Below are 17500 nucleotides of genomic sequence, written 5' to 3'. Positions count from 1 at the left end.
AGGAAGTAGTAAACAACGGTATATATCTAATGTCTATATCTGTCTCTGTTTATTTGTTTATCTATCTATCTATCTATCCAGTTATATATCATTTTGCTAACTCTAGATGACATTATTAGCTCCGTATAGCCTTGTAAAAATCTATACTGGGTCGATATTTGGTCATGTATTCAACTTAGAAGACTCGTCCATTATTGAAGAAGTTGATAAGGCCGGATCTCAGTACTATGGTCGAAAAGTCTACCCTGAGCTGAATAAAAATTGAGATAGGGCAGCGAGAATAAGATGTGTGATTTCTTTGGATTGACGGGAAAAAAAAATTAATTCAGGAAGCATATAAGCCACTTGAGTACCCAGAAAACACGCTTGTCGAAAGAAAGAAAAGAAAGGAGAAAACACGAACGGAAGATGGAAAGAAAGGAGGAGGGACTGAAGAGCATATAAACTATTTGAAAACCCAGAAAACATGCATGTCGAAAGAAAGGAGAAAAGGAGGGAATTAAAAGAAAACGGAAAGAGTGCTCCAACATGCCAGACTATTATAAACTGTACACTTTAAACGAACGAGGAAAAGTTCTGACAAGCATAATAGGCTCCATTGTGGCGGCACTTCCTCTGGCCTGAATAGAATTTCTCCACACGAAATATTTTTGCAGCTGCAGGATTCGAGATGACAAAAGACGCTCCCATTACCTATAATAAGAGTCCTGTGTAGAATAGTCCCCCCCTCCGTCCATTAGCCAGAGAAGCAGTGAATGTCGTGTTTTGAGTCAGTATTTTGTACTTTAGCTTCGGTATTTCGAGGGAGTGTCTTATGGGGAGATGTAAGAGAGAGAGAGAGATGTGTGAGTTGGAGATAGGACAGCCAAGTGGTGGAGGATAGGGTAAAGTTGAGGCGTTTTGTTTATGGCCACCCCGTACAGGATTATAGCGCCTGGCAGTAGATAGACATTAATAGATTGATAGATAGACAGTCATGTTACTCTCATTGCTATTTGGTTTTTATTTAACTTTGGAAAGTACAGGAATGATACAGGCGTCACAGAATTCTGTACCTAAATAAATATATATATTAAGAAATAAATTAATACCCTCTTTATAAGTCCTCTTAGATCAGGGGGTAACTCCTTGACCATGATTATGTCAATTTTTAGTCTAGTTACCTGCAAAATTATGTTTCGAGATTAATTCCTTCAGTACGATGGTATAAAATCTAGACCACAGACAGACATACTGTAGCTTAGAGTTAATGAACACCAGACACAGGTAATTAGGAAGCAGACAAATATTAGAGTTCAATAAATTGAAGCCACATCTTCCAGTATCCAGTAAATGATAGAGAATCACACACACACACACACACACACACACACACACACACACACACACACACACACACACACACACACACACACACACACACACACACACACACACACACACACACACACACATCTCTGTCCCTCAGTATACAAGGCAGAAAACCAGACACAGGGAATCATGAAACAGAGGAAGAACAAAGACCCAATACAAAGACTGCACAAATATTTATCTTCCAGTACCAAAAGCAGAGACACACACACAAGAAGCCAAGAAATAAGCAAACAACAAAGACCATATACATAAACCACACAGGTCATCACCACATAACGAGGCGGATAATAAGACTTAAGGAAATAGTACACACACACACACACACACACACACACACACACACACACACACACACACACACACACACACACACACACACACACACACACACACGAAGACCTTAAACAAACACCACACAGATTTTCGCCCTTCAGTAAACCCAGGGAATATAATCAGATGCATCGATCGTGGCAAGAGAGGGGGATGCAGGGACTGACAGATGGTACACAGACAGACGTATTGCACACAGACGATGCACAGACAGATGACACAGATCCTGAGGTCAGCGCTAATGAGACACACTTGGGGTTGTTGTAGTGGGGAAAAAAGTTGAACCTAACATGGAGTGGACCTTGTCAGTGTCTCCCTTTATGCTGGGAGTACGATGGATGGAGTGTGTGTGTGTGTGTGTGTGTGTGTGTGTGTGTGTGTGTGTGTGTGTATGAGTTCGTCTACATTTCATATAATAGTCTCAGATCAGCAACTTATATGTACACTGTTTTTATACATCATATCTAACACAGACTTTCCCTCTAAATACGTAACCACCCTAACTACCAATTACTGCTACCATAACTACCAGCCTTGCTACCACCATAGCTACCAATTGTGCCAGTTATAGCAAACAAGCCAGAATAACTATCACACACTTCCTTCTTAACCGTCACATGTCTTCCTAACTACGTAACTACCATTTCATATCACCTTAAATGCTGTTCACAATCACCCTAACTACTAACTCAGAAACCACAAGTACCACACACCATAACTACAACACACCACCTTCCAGACCATCACATACCTTCCCAGCTACCTGACTACCTCACCAAACCAGCCGAACTACCAATCACATCACCTTAACTACCAATTTTACCACAATTACCACACACAGTAGCTGGTACACTCCATCTTCCCAACTAACACATACCATAACTAATACCACTTCTATTACCAAACACCATAGCTTCTAGAACACTACCTTCCTAATCATCACGTACCTTCCTAACTACCTAACTACCACCCTAACCAGCCAAACTACCAATCACTACAGCCATAACTACCAGCCTCGGGCACATACAGCGCAGCAGGCCCGCAGGCAGGGACCCCAAACTTGGCGAGTGTAGGCGGCAGTAAACTCAATTTCAGTGGCGGGTCGCTTTGCCAGTTTCAGGAGGCCACGTATACCAAACAGCCAATTGGGTTATGGAGAGAGAGGGAGAGAGAGGGGACTTACGAGTATGTGTGGGTATGTGAGTGAGAGAAATTGAACGGGATTGAGTGAGCGGATACCATTAGGTGTTTTGCACACACACACACACACACACACACACACACACACACACACACACACACACACACACACATTTATTTGTAGACTGTGTGTGTGTGTGTGTGTGTGTGTGTGTGTGTGATTTGAGTGTGTCAGGTGTGGCGGACGGGCTTGCGATATGGCTCGCTAACTCTCCTAATGTCCTCCACTCTACTTGTTTCACTCTTTCTCACTAAATTTCTTCCCGAGTAAGGGTTGTATTCTGAGTGGCTTTGGGGATTTCGCAACACCATTTCCTCAGCTATTTATCCTGGACTCAACACCTCAGTGCCTTCGTGTTTTTTTACTGATTCCAGGAATGTCGATATTTAAGTGATATAAATAACATTGGAGAGAATGTTCAGATGTACTGTAGTCGTTTTGTGTTCGTCTGAGAAAACTTGGCTTATCAGTGAGTCGTAGTTATGAGGTAGGAATGTCTGCTTTGAAAACTAGCCAGATTTATCCTGCATTCTGAGTACACCTGACCATTATCTGATCTGAAAGGGGTTATGGATCTCTGTCAGATGAAAATAAATAGACTATAGTAGCAGTAGAGCAACCCTGGTCTGTCGGCCGGACAGACCCATCATCTGTAGGTAGGCAGCTGCCCCTGTAAGGCCATCCCGTGCAATAAACCGATGTTCCTTGGCGGTGGAAATCACCTCGCTACAGCGAGGCGCAGAGAAGAGTGTGGAGGTTAGGTGTCTGGATGGACGCTGCAATTGCTTCTCTCCACGCAGTTAACAGAGGCACCACTGTTGGCTTCACGTCACGCCGTTATCTGGTTATACTCGTATGGTTACCACCCAGCGATGTAAATGGTTTCCTGTCTTAGAGGAAGCCATTTATCGTGTCACTCAGTGCAGAGTCATCTCAAAAAACAATTGGCAGCACTACATCATGTAAGTAGATGATGGTCGCCACCATCTAAGGTGTAATATACAAAATAAATCGCTAAGAAAGATGTGTTACGAAGACTACGATGCCACTTAGAATACCGCAATAACTCGTGCTTACCTGTTCTCTCTCATTTTATTCGAGTTAACGTCGTAGGACTTTGTTCACCCGATTGTATATTATTTTCTGTTATTTCCGTGACTTTTGTGTGTGTGTGTGTGTGTGTGTGTGTGTGTGTAAGTGAACGCAGGAAAACACAGGGTTTATGACAAGACTTTTTTGTTAGTATCTGTTCGTACCATGTTTCAGTCCTTTTCCTCTGCCTTTTCCCTTTCCTTTTCCTCTGCCTGTTCCTCCTCCCACTCCTTTTCCTTTCTTTAGGCACTGAAATTTACATCTCTTCCTCATCCCCTCTATTCATTTCTCCCTCTCTCACTTTCCCCTTCATTTCCCCTCTCTCGAATGCTTTCCTTCCCCTCTTTCACTGCCGTCTTATTCATTCGCCCTCTTCCTCTTCCTCTTTCATGCTCAGTTTAATTTACATCTGTTCTTCATCTCTTCCCTTCATTTATTTCTCCCTTACTTAATCCTTCAGTTTTCTTCCCTCTCTCTTTTCCCACTCCTTCATTTTTCTTCCCTCTCTCTTTTCCCACTCCTTCATTTTTCTTCCCTCTCTCATTTCCCATTCCTTCATTTTTCTTCCCTCTCTCTTTTCCAACTCCTTCATTTTTCTTCCCTCTCTCTTTCCCATTCCTTCATTTTTCTTCCCTCTCTCTTTCCCATTCCATTTTTCTTCCCTCTCTCTTTCCCATTCCATTTTTCTTCCCTCTCTCTTTCCCATTCCATTTTTCTTCCCTCTCTCTTTTCCCACTCCTTTATTCTCCTCCCTCTCAATGAATACCTTTTTATTCATTCTCCCTCTTCCTCCTCTTTTTCATAGTTCGTATAATTAACTTCCGTTCTTCATCTTCGCCATTCATTCATTCCTACCCCATTTCCCTTTCAATTCTCCTTCCTCGCATGTCTTCCTCCCCTCTTCCACTGCCTTCTTAATCTCATGCCATTCTCTCTATCATTATTTCTTAAGCTTGCTCTCATTTACATCCCTTCTTCCTGTCTTTTTTTTTCCCCTCTCTTCTCTCTCTTTTCCATCCTTTTTTTTCCTCCCTGTCTCTTCCCTCTTTGCTGTCCCTTTCGTCCTCTCTCTCCCTCTCTTTCATGGCCTTATTTTATTCCTCCTCACTTTGTTAACATTCTTTTTTTTTCCCTTATATTTCAATCCCCTTCTTATTCTCCTTCCCATTTTTCCCTTCTTATTCTCTCCCATTTTTCCCTTAAATTCTCCTATTGTCTGTCATCCTCCCTTTCTTTCAGTGATTTCTTTATTCATATGCTAATTTCTTCCTAGCATTATTTTTCTTCCTGTTATCTCCATTTCATCCTTCTTTCCCTATTTCTTCCTCCTTTTCCTTCAACCATTTCTCCATCGTTCTCCCCCCCATTTCTCTCGTCCCGCCCTACCACCCCTGTTCTCTCCATCCTTCTCCCCTCTTCTTTCCATCTTTCTCCACTCTTCTATCCATCATTCTCCTCTTCCTTTCCATCATTCTCCTCTTCCTTTCCATCATTCTCCCCTCTTCTTTCCATCCTTCTCGCAGCCTTCGTATTTGTTCTTCCTTTTCTTTCCTGTATCGTTCATTATTTCTTGCCGTTATTCCCATCTCTCCCGTTCGTGCTGTTCACTTTCGTTTTCCCCTTTCTCTACTCTTTCCCTCACCTTTTCGTCCCATTTCTTCCTTTGAACCTTTCACCATAATTTCCATTCCTTCATTCGTTCTTTCCCTCCTTCTATCCTTCCTTCCTTCCTTTTTTCTGTCTTTCCTTCCTTCTTTCTGTCTTCTTTTTTCTCCCTCGCCTTTCCCTCCCTTCCCATCATCTCTTTCTCCTTTTCCCTCACAGTCTTTTTGTTTGTTATCGCTGCTCATTCACATTTATCATTCATTCTCTCCTCTTAGGCACTTCCTCCCTCACTCGCCCATTCGTTTCCCCTCTCGACTCTCCGTCCCCTCCCTCTCCCTCTCCTCTCCTCTCCTCTCCTCTCCTCTCCAGTTTTCTTATTTTTACTTCTCATATTTCCATTTTCCGTACTTTCTCTCTCTCTCTCTCTCTCTCTCTCTCTCTCTCTCTCTCTCCACCCTTCTTATTCATTCCTACTTCGCCCCATCTCCTAATGTCGCAATTTGCAAGACTTGTGTGGAAGTCTTAAGATGACGTGTTTCTCCTCACTAAATTGTCCCTCGTCCTGGAGTTGAGGATAAGGGGTTGAAACTTCTTAAATATTTTTTGGCTTTATTTGCGCAAGGGGGGGTCATTAAAAAAAAAAAGAGGAAAAAATGATTACGTATATGTTGGTTTTTAGTGTCATGTTAGGTACGACTAGTCGATTTTAGTAAGTCTTTTTTGAGCCAGGTAAACGAAATCGATGGTCATTATTTTTGTACGAAATGTATCTGTGTGTGTTTGTCTGAGTCGAAAACTCAAATCTCAGAAAGTATTGATTGTTGAAGGAAAAGTTTTTAATAAAAGTTGTTTAGAGTCACAACTTGAGTTCACATGTCACTCACCCAGCACTGGGAGTCATTCAGGATGGATACATAATAGTTAAGTTTCATCTGATCGTGTTATTACAGTCTACCTGGTTCACAGATGACGGATAGTCTTGTTTTCGACTTATTCGTGCAGTTGGGGTCACATGAAAAATTGGAATTTTATTATTTTTTTACCGGCATATATATATATATATATATATATATATATATATATATATATATATATATATTTGTGTGTGTGTGTGTGTGTGTGTGTGTGTGTGTGTGTGTTTTCCGTGTCTCTTTTACCTACCACTGTATGATTAAAGGATTTTTTTTTTTTTTTTTGGTTTAATTTGTTGTGAAAAAAATTAAAACAAGACTGCCCGTCATCTGTGAGCCCGGTAGACTGTAATAATACTGTTAGATGAAAACTTAACTATTATGTATCCATCTTGGATGACTCCCAATGCTGGTTGAGTGACATGTAAACTCAAGTTGTGACTCTAAACATCTTTTATTGAGAACTTTTCCTTCTACAATCAATATTTTCTGCGATTTGAGTTTTCGACATAGACAAACAGACACAGATACATTTCGTACAAAAATAATGACCATCGACTTCGTCTACCTGGCTCAAAACGTTACATGTGATCCTGCCAGCCCGATAAGTCTTTCTTAAGATGAAGTTAACATCGTGGAAGTGCCAAGGAAAGAGTAAGAAAAGCTGTCATCTTCCGAGAGAATGCAACATCTTCGCAACTTTAACTTTATTTCTTTCTTCCTTAATTTGTTTCTTATTTCCCCCAGCGATTTTATTCACCTCCGGTGAAACTTCTCGAACTGAAGGGGTTAGATACACCTTCTTGACTAGGCGACTATCCTAACAGGTTCATACTTATCTAATAGTAACTAAACACACACACACACACACACACACACACACACACACACACACACACACACACACACACACACACACACACACACACTCTCTCTCTCTCTCTCTCTCTCTCTCTCGGGTATCAAGAACTTTAAGACAACCCGGAGATACAGAAAACAAAAACATAACCCGTCAAGATGGCAACACTAGGAGAGTCTTCACCCCAGCCCATCATAATTCACGGAAAATGCACGAGACAAATAGCATCAGCGAGGAGGAGGAGGGGAGAGGAGAGGAATGGAGAGAAGGAGGAAGTGAAGGATGAGGGTGGCATATCTTGTGAACCTATCAGTGAAGAAGAGAAAAAATGAAAATGAAAAAGATATAAAGAGTAACAGTAACAAGAGGAAGACAAGAAGAGGAAGAAGAGGAGGAGGAGGAAAAAGAAGAGAAGAGAAGGGGCATCATCTCATGGCCTTATCAGTGAAGGAAGGTGGGCAGAATGCTGAGAGTTGCTTTGCTTCATGCAGTCAAGATCTCAGTGCGCTTGATTCATTGCTTGTCAAACGAGCAAATATTGGCGGAGAGAGAGAGAGAGAGAGAGAAGGGGGGGGGTGAATCAGCTGCAGTTTCTTCATGTTAACTTGTCTCAGAATTTTCGTCATTTTGCAGTTTCTTTCACGTAGTTCAGTGTGCAAAAGAGAAGATGCTACCGCTTTACATACATTCCGTAACACTTCTTCGTGACTAGCAGGGTGTTTAAATGAGAGAGAGAGAGAGAGAATAAGGAAGATCCATTTGTGAGAGCGAGACGGAAAGAGAAGGCGAAAAAATAATATCAAATCCACTGCAGTTTCCCGCAACCTCATTTACATTAGCGCATTCTCCTGCCAGCCAAAGGAAAATACATACGAAAATAGATAAATAAATAAGATATACTCCTGTGTGTTCAGTCTTTTGAATTTAGATGGATATATATATAAATTGTCTTTTAATGGTGAACTTGTGATAGGTATTATGATATAGTTAGCTATGAAGATATATTAAATTTTGTGTCAAGAAAGATTTAAAATTGTTAGTGCAAATGAGACAGCAGGTACGATAAATAGAACCTTCTTGGTAGTCTTTTTTTTTCTTTCTTTCTTTCTTTTTACCTGATGCGAATTTTTACCTTTTCATTCGTGTAACTGGCTGACGATTTTTATCCATGAGTTATGAATCTGCTTATAAAATGTGCGAGTGTTGAGAGAGAGAGAGAGAGAGAGAGAGAGAGAGAGAGAGAGGTGCGAATTGGCGGGGGTGAAGGGAAAAAAAATTGTGTTCAGTGCGTTGAGGGGTATAACACAAATTGGATAACGGCCAGGGGGATGGAGTTAAGATGGAGGTGAATAGGAATGAGATGGAGGAGCAGGGAGGGAGGAGGGAGAGGGATGGAGAGAGGGAAGGAGGGATAGAGGGAGTGGAGGGATAGGATAGGAATATAAAAGGAAGGAATGGTTGGGAGGGAAGAAAGGGAGAGAAAAAGGGAGAGCTTGAGGGAAGAAAGGAAGCTGGGAAAGCTGAAAGGAAAGGAAAGGAGAGAAAAGCTAAAAGGAGGAAAGGAAGGGAGAGAGAGAGAAGCTGAAATGAGGGAAGGAAAGGTGAGAGAGAGAGAGAGAGACGTCTCCACACTCCTCACGAAAGAGAAAAATAATAAAGCAGAGTAAACCAGCATAAAACGTCAAATCCGGACAAAATTATTAACCTCGTAAGACCAGCCCAAGCATCCATCAACGTCGCGTAAAACCTGGAAGAAAACTCCGGAGAAACCTGGGTCCTTCCGGGGTTTCATAGGCCTGGGGAGGTTTCTCAATTAGGGAGGAAGAGACCAGACGCTGCCCCCTCTTCAAAATTCCGCAGGGGAGCCTTATTACCTCCGAGATTGTGGAAGGCACTGGGCTAAAGTGACCCTGCGACCCTCTTTTATAGTCTGGCCATGGTCCCCCACCGGGTTTGGTTGCCAGAGGTCGCAGGTTAAGTGGACCGAGAGTTGAGTGGTTTTAGTTTATGGGCCTTTTTTTTTTTTTTTTTTTCTGTAAATTAATGTTTTGTTCTTTTTCAGCATCGACTTGTATAAAAAAAAAAAAAAAGTTTTAAAAATTTTATGCTCTGGCCGTAGTGGACCGAGGGTTGAGTAATTTAGGTTATGTGCCTGTGTGTGTGTGTGTGTGTGTGTGTGTGTGTGTGTGTGTGTGTGTGTACTTTGCCCTTACTCCCACTCACACACCCCTTTCTCATATCTCTTCACTCCGTCCCTCCGTCTCATCCTTGGTCACCCCCCACACCTTCCAGTATAGTGTTTTGGATTTAAGATGAAATTTGGGCCTAGGAAAAAAAAATGAGGGAACTGTGTTAAGCGAAGGAATCCCACCTAACAGGACCTCATTCAGAAAAAAAAAAGAAAGATAAAACCACACCCAGTTGATCGAGATTCAGTAGAAGCATAGGCGACATTGCAATAAAAATATGTCCAAAAAATTACACCTAATAAGAAACATTGGATAAAGGGGAAAAAAAGGGATGAAAAACGATGAATAAAAAACACCCACGTAAGATACAGCCGATAATTATACATTCATATACAGTACACTCAATAAAAACACTCACTAAAAATTCACACGTTAAAAATACATCCGGTAATAAGACTGGATGAGAACCCAATAAAAATACTCGTTTAAGAAAACATCGGATATAGAAACCACCCAATCAAAAAAAGCGCCTGATGAAACTACAGCCGATAAAACTGGACGCTCCCACCCCAAAAATCACACGGTAGAACCACACACATACAGTAGAGCCCTCACAAAACAGTCACATCACATACAGTTAGAACCTTCACAATAGAACCCCCTCCAAACCCAGTAGAACCCCCACGAATTGGCCAGAGTCGTACTCACGGGTGACGTCTAGTGCCGTCTGCCTGTGGACCGGCTTATCCAGTCCGTTCCCTGCCATACACTCCACCACTCGCCCGTTGTCCCCCGCCCCGGTCTCCAGCAGTAGTTCTGATCTGTGGGTGGAGTGGTTAGATTAGGTTATGTTAGATAAGGGTAGATTAGGTTAGGTTAGTTTTGGTTAGGTCAGGGTAGATTTGGTTAGTTTAGGTTAGGTTAAATTTAGTGAGATTAGGTTAGGTTGGTTGAGTTTGTGTTAAATTTTCAGTATAAGGTTAAGTGTTGAAAGTTAAGTTTAATGTTAAATTTAATGTTAAGCTAGTGTAAACCTAGAACACGTAATTTCTGAAGTGGAATTTATCACGTAAAATTTAGGTAATAATAAAAAAAAGTATCCCGCAGAAGGGGTAAACGATTCTGGTCAGGTTTGTGAGGTTGTTAAGAGAGAATGGTTTTTTTTTTAGTCAAGATTGATTGGGGATTGATGGTAGGCGTGAAATAGTGAGAGTATTTTATTTCCATTTTTCCTTTTTTTTTTTTTTCTTTGAGATAGTGAAAATATACTGGGAGAAAAAGAGAGTGGAGAGAAATTGATGGGCGAAAAGAGAGTAGAGAGAGTACGATAAGAGAAAAGAGAGTGGAGAGAGAATATGATGGGCGAATAGACAGTGGAGAGAATATGATGGGCAAAGAGAGAGTAGAGAGAGGATGATAGAGAAACGGAAGTGGATAGAATATGATGGGCGAAAAGAGAGTAGAGAGAATAAGATGCTAGAAAATAGTAGAGACGGAGAGCACGAGAAGTGGAAAGAAAAGGAGACAGTGGAGAGTCAGAAAAAGTGGAAAGGAAGAGAAAGATATTAAAAATTAAAAGAATTCGGAAAGCAAAATGAAAACGATTAGTAACAGAGAAACATTAAAAGCGAAGTAATATGAGAATTATTGAATAAGGATGGAGGAAGTATTAAGAAAAATGGAAATAGAATATGAAAAGAAAAAAAAATAACCCAAGATAAGTGATAAGGTAAACAAAACTGATTATGAAAAGGAAAAAAAAATGAATTGAAAGGGAAGTGGAAATGGAAGATAATAATTAAGATAGCGTGAAAGAAGATAGAGTAACTTGGGGGGAGAGAGAGAGAGAGAGAGAATGATAGATAAGATAGTGAATTACAGATAATGCAAAGAGACCTGAGCGAAATCCAGGTGAGAATCTGGTAACGAGCTGTGAAAGGGAGAGTAAATAAGAAAGGAGGTGTGCGAGAGAGAGAGAGAGAGAGAGAGAGAGAGAGAAAGAGATGGGAGGTGGGAGGTGGACTGAGGAATCCTGGGCTTTAAAACCTGCGAGTGGAATACGAAAGAGGGAGGGAAGGATGGAGGAGGGAGAGAGAGAAAGAAAGAAGGAAAAATGGGGGGACAGGAGGAATGACAAAATAGGAGGAAGAGAAAAGTTGGAGGAAAGAGAGAGAGGAAGAGGAAAGTTTGAGGAATATGAGGAAGGAGGGAAACAGGAGGAAGACAAAAGGAAGGATTAATTGTGAGAAATACGAGTGAGGGAGGTTCGAGGCAGAGGGAAGGAAGAGAGAGAAGGAGGAACGTTAGACATACCAGGAGGAGAATGAGAGGAAAGAGAGAGAAGGAAGAGAGGAAGCTAAGAGACAGGAAGAAGAGAGGCGACAAGGAGGAACAAGGGAAAGAGAGTTAGGAAAGTGAGAGGAAGAAGAGAAAAAGGGAGGTAGAAGAGAGAGGGAAGAAGAGAGGGGAATGACGGAGAAGAATGAGAGGAAGTTAATCTGGAGAAGAGTGAAAGAGAGAAGATCACTAGAGAACGACGACTGTAGGAAAGAAGAGTTAGGAGGGAAAAAGAGGAAGGCTGGAAGGAGAGGGAATGTGCAAGGAAATGACTGAGAGACTGAGGAGGGATGGACACGAGAAAAAGTAAGAGGAAGGGAGGAGGAAAGAGAAAAATTTAGGAGGAAAGTGAGAAATGGAAAGAACAGGGAGAAAATAATAAGAAAGGTCAAGAGGGAGGAAATGGAAGAGAGGAGAGTGTGAAGTAAGTAGGAGATATGTGTGTAGGACAAGAAAGGGTCTTATTGAAGGAAGGAAGGGAGGAAAAAAACAGGAGAAAGAATGAGAGAAAAAGTGACGAAAAAGAGGACTAGGAAGCAGAGAAAAAATATAACGAAAGAGAATGGAAGAAAGGAAGACTAGAGTACATTGGATGAAAATTAATGAAACACAAGGGAAAGAAATATTAAATGTATACCAATTAGGTGAAGTTAAAATACGTGAAAATACACATAAAAAGGAAGATGACTTAAGCAAGAGAGAGCGAGAGAGAGAGATAAAAATATATGAAAAAGAGAAGAGCGAGAAACGTGAAGAGAGGTGATAATGAGAAGACAGAGAATCATATGAGACAGAAGAAAAAGGAATGAAGAGAAAAAGGAATAAAAGCTGAAAGAAAATAAGAAGGAAAAAGACACGAGAGGTAGAGGAAGGACGTGAGAGAGATGAAGGGGAAGACGGGGAATGATAAAAATGATGAGCGAGAAATGAGGAAAAAAATTATCTGGAGATGAGGAGGAAGATTGATGTGAGGAGCATGGAAGAGGAAGGAGGAGAGGAGGTATGAAGGAAGGAGGAGGAAAAGGAGAGAGGGTGGAAGGAAGGACGGATAAAACTAGAGGAGAGAGAGAGAGAGAGAGGAACATCATTGCTCTCCCCACTAATGCGTCCAACAAGGGCGGGGGGCGTGGCAGTGTCAACAAACAACTCGGATTCTAACAACAGTCCATACCAGGCCTTATAACTCACAGTGCCCGTAACTTACCCCGTGTGCAAGGAGGAGGAGGCCTGTGTAAGTTATGTTTTGTGTAGTTTGAGGGTGTACTATGTGCCATTTTAGATGAAGTTTATGGAGTAATGTTTTGTACTGTTTTAAGACGTGATATGACGAGGTACAGTACTGTCCTTTGTAACTTATACTTTTAACTTAGGGTACTCGTGTGTAAGTATAAGGACGCTTGTTTATCGTTATACTTGATGACATTTTAGTGGAAGGACGTTTATATGGTTATTTTTCGGTCATTTTAAGGGCGTAAAAAGAATTATTACAGCGATGCATGGCCCTGTAACTTAAAACACCCTTAACTTGCTCGCCTCATTGTGGAAGTAAGTTTGTGTAGTTATGTTTTGTTCAGTTTAAGGTCCTTGTAAACTGTGTGTTACCTGTTTAACTCTTTCACAGTGATATCTTTGCTACCTTTAGTTTTGGTTTCCCCATCCTATTTAAGTCAGCTTATGGGAGACTTTAGAACTGGAAAGCTTGGATAAAATTTTCATCAAGCCTTTTTTGCGTGAGATCTTTACCAAGTTTAAGAAATTCGTCTGGAATACACACACACACACACACACACACACACACACACACACACACACACACACACACACACACACACACACACACACACACACACACACACACACACACACACACACACACACACACACACACCATCTGCTTACAGAAAAGGTTAACCAGTGACCACTTAATTTTGGTGCACATGGAATTTTGGGGGGAAGGTTTAGTACTTTGAGTACTTCCCTTTGCCTACTGGGTTTTTAGTCACCAAACCCCCCATATATATATATATATATAGATATATATATATATATATATATATATATATATATATATATATATATATATATATATATATATATATATATATATATATATATATATATAATATTTTGATGTGTGCGTGTGTATGTATATACATTTATATGTACAATATTTTGTGTGTGTGTATGTGTTGTGGTTTTCCCCCGACTATTTTGTTCATAATGGAGTCTCATCGAACCCAAAGAGTTTGAAAAATATTTTTATTGTCAGCACAGTTCCTTCATCACTGTAATTTGGTGTGAATACATAGCTGCTTTTTATATACGCGTAATATTTATAATATATAACTAATGTAGCGAATCCCTGCTAAAATATTATATGTGCGGCCCCATAATTGGCGTGAATAATTGTGAAAAACTACTGTATTTATGTATTTATTTAAAATTTGTAGCGACATGCCCTGCATGTAGCATTAGTACTGACGTAACCTTTCACTGTTTAAATACCTGTGATACAGTGTGTTCCATATATAGCGCTCCACTTACACTCTGCAGGGTTATTTCTCCTGTGTTAGGGTACGTCTCGGTCAGCTTTATCAGTGTTTATCCTGTGTTATTTATTCTTTTCGTACATCCACGTCAACGCCCATACCAGCACACTGAGCCATCTTCGCAACACAAAAGATACTGCAGGGAGAGTCTAGTGCAGCGGTATTTAAAGACTACCCTCTGTAAGTGTAGGTCCATCTTTTCTATAGCTTATAAAATGCTTAAGATTTGTAGGTGAGATGAGATGGTTTAAGATGTAGAAGTTGTGGGTGCAGAGAGAGAGTACAGTAACAGACTCGGAGACAAAATAGTCACGAAGAAGTGCCGTATATACCCCTGAGCTGACGAGAATAGGAACAACAATCCGCCATGCTTTACACTCGTACGCGAAGTTACGCATTTGCATATAGATGAAATTCACTCGGGTATGCTAAATTTGGCCAGAGTTGCTACGGATGGTTTTAGTTGCTGGAATTAGCCTGATTTGGGGTCAGTTTGTGGTTAAGGGTTTTAGATTGAGGACGTGTTTTTATTTTTGTCTTTATGTATTTATTTATTTTATTTTTTTAGTTATTAAAGATTTTGATTGATATTTGATAATGTTTGAATGATGACGGTAAGTAAATGAATAACTGAATGTAAATAAGTAAACTTAATTTAATACGGTAAGTAAATTAAAATCTGTGTAAATGAAGACAGTAAATAGAATAATAAATAAACAAGGAATCTTATGCACAGGTTATGCTCTTGAGTCTAGTGTCGTTCTTATTATTTTAATCGTCCTGCGTTCAAACGTTCATTAACTTCCTGATTACTAGAAGTCTGCCCATTAATAAAAATAATAACAACAACAACAACAACAATAATAATAATAATAATAAATAAAACGATCGTAAGGGCACTGGCTACTTTAAAAAAAAAAATGCATCTTAGAAAAAAACTCAAGAACATTCATAAATATTAGCCTAAAAATAAAATCGCCCTGAGATAGCAAGAATAAAATGAAGATGAGTCAAAGGGTGGAAGAAGAAGCTTTATAAATACGGATGGATGCCGCGAGGAGGCCAGTGACGTAACAAGAGCTGGGGAAATGAAGCAGTTAGGGAGAGATTGCGACTGTGAGGGTTGTTAGTACGTGATCAGAGGGGCAGGGGTGGATGATTTTGAGGCCCCACACGCCAAACGAGGTGATTGGAGTGCGAGGGTGATTAGTACCTGGATCTATTCACATTAGGGGTCTTTTGGGGTCTGTTTACCTGTTGTTCTTGGGTCTGCTTACCTGTTTTGATTGGGTCTGTTTGCCTGTTCCTGTCAGGTCTGTTTACTTCCGTTTGCCTTGTTAAAATTGGGTCTATTTACCTGTAATTATTGGGTCTGTTCTCCTGTTGTTATTGGGTTTGTTCACCTGTTGTTATTGGGTCTGCTTACCTGTTGTTATTGGGTCTGTTAACCTGTTACTATTGGGTCTGCATACCTGTTAAAATTGGGTCTGCTTACCTATTGTTATTGGGTCTGCTTACCTGTTAATATTGGGTCTGCATACCTGTTGTTATTGGGTCTGTTTACCTGTTAATATTGGGACTGCTTATCTGTTATTGTGTCTTTTTACCTGTCACTCTTCTGTTTACCTGTTATTGCTGTGTGTTTATCTGTTGTTGCTGTCTGTCTATCTGTTATTGCTGTATGTTTACCTGTTGCCGGGTCTGTTGATTGATTAGGGATATTTTTCATGGAGGGTCTTATTATAGGGTCTTTGGGGGTCTTTTTACCTGCATTGGTATTTGTTTTACCTGTCTTGCGTCTACTGAGTGATTAAGAATGGCTAGGAGTGATTAGGGGTGATTTGGAATGATTGCGGATGATTAGGAATGATTAGGGGTGATTAGGAATGGCTAGGGGTGATTAGGGATGATTAAGGGTGATTAGGAATGATTAAGGGTGATTAGGAATGATTAGGGGTGATTAGGAATTATATGGAACGATTAGGGGTGATTAGGAATGATTGGGGTGATTAGGAATGATTGGGGGTGATTAGGAATGATTGGGGGTGATTAAGAATGATTGGGAATGATTAGGAATGATTGGGGTGATTAGGAATGATTAGGGGTGATCAGAAATGATTAGGAGCGATTAGGGGTGATTAGGAATGATTAGGAGCGATTAGGAATGATTAGGAGTGATTAAGAACGATTAGGAATGATTAGGCTGTTAATATGAGTGTTTATCAACCGACCAGACTAATCATACAATTCAAGATTACCTCCTGATTAATCACAAAGCTGAGCAATATCGCGAGGGATCATCAAGAATTTAATAAACACAGATTTATTTCAACCCCAGACGTAAATTCTCAGCTTAACGCACCAAAAAAAGACTGCAGTAATTCCCTTAAGCATTTTTCACCCTTATAATAAAGCGCTGTCTTAAATCCTACAGACTAACCATATCAAGTTCAGAAATATTTTAGAAGAATATTTCTCTCTACAAGCATCTCCTGAGAAGAAAATCGTCCGTGAAGGGGTGAGAGGAAGACCGAGGATGAGATGGGGGGATGGTGTAGAGAGGTATATGAGAGCGGGGGAGGTGTGAGTTGGAGGGAAGGCAACCAAATGGAAGGGAAGGGGCGACATGGAGGTGATTTGTCTGTGGCCACTCCATGCGTGATTAAAGCATCTGGCAGTGGATAGGCAAATGGATGAATAGATAAATAAATAGATGAATATAGAAGATAGATAGGTAGGTAAATGACAGACACAGACAGACAGATAGATGGATAGATTGATAGATAGGTAGATTGATAGTGTAAATACCTAACCCACCTGGTAATAGTGCCTCCGTGAGCGCCCTTGGAGGCATGGACAGACGAGGCCTCCAGCATCTGCCCCCCGGAGGTCCAGGTGATGTTGGAGGCCGGGAGGCTGGAGGTGGTGCGACACTCCAGCCTCAAGATGTCGCCCGCTTTCACCGTCGAGGGCGAGGTCGATATAGTGACGTCCCACGGTGCGACTGTGAGGAGGGAGAAAGAAATATATGGATGTTAAGACTGTGAGCTTGA

The 17500-nt window shown here is 40.8% G+C and overlaps 1 protein-coding gene across 1 annotated transcript in view; it reads right to left on the bottom strand.

The window, feature by feature from the left end:
• The window catches only part of LOC145392144 (nephrin-like), a 236979-nt gene that overhangs the window by 68804 nt on the left and 150675 nt on the right, over positions 1–17500 (bottom strand). The window contains exons 11-12 of the mRNA XM_080266596.1: positions 17265–17451; positions 10270–10382 (exon numbers count right to left, since the gene is read on the bottom strand). Of these exons, the coding sequence (XP_080122722.1) occupies positions 10270–10382; positions 17265–17451 (300 nt within the window). The remainder of the gene's footprint in view (positions 1–10269; positions 10383–17264; positions 17452–17500) is intronic.

The sequence above is a fragment of the Coenobita brevimanus genome, chromosome 21 (assembly GCF_032717465.1).
Source record: "Coenobita brevimanus isolate Jiangsu-jjx chromosome 21, ASM3271746v2, whole genome shotgun sequence".
Lineage (NCBI taxonomy): Eukaryota > Metazoa > Arthropoda > Malacostraca > Decapoda > Coenobitidae > Coenobita > Coenobita brevimanus.
The sequence above is the reverse complement of the archived record's forward strand: the minus strand, read 5'-3'. Positions and strand labels throughout refer to the sequence as shown.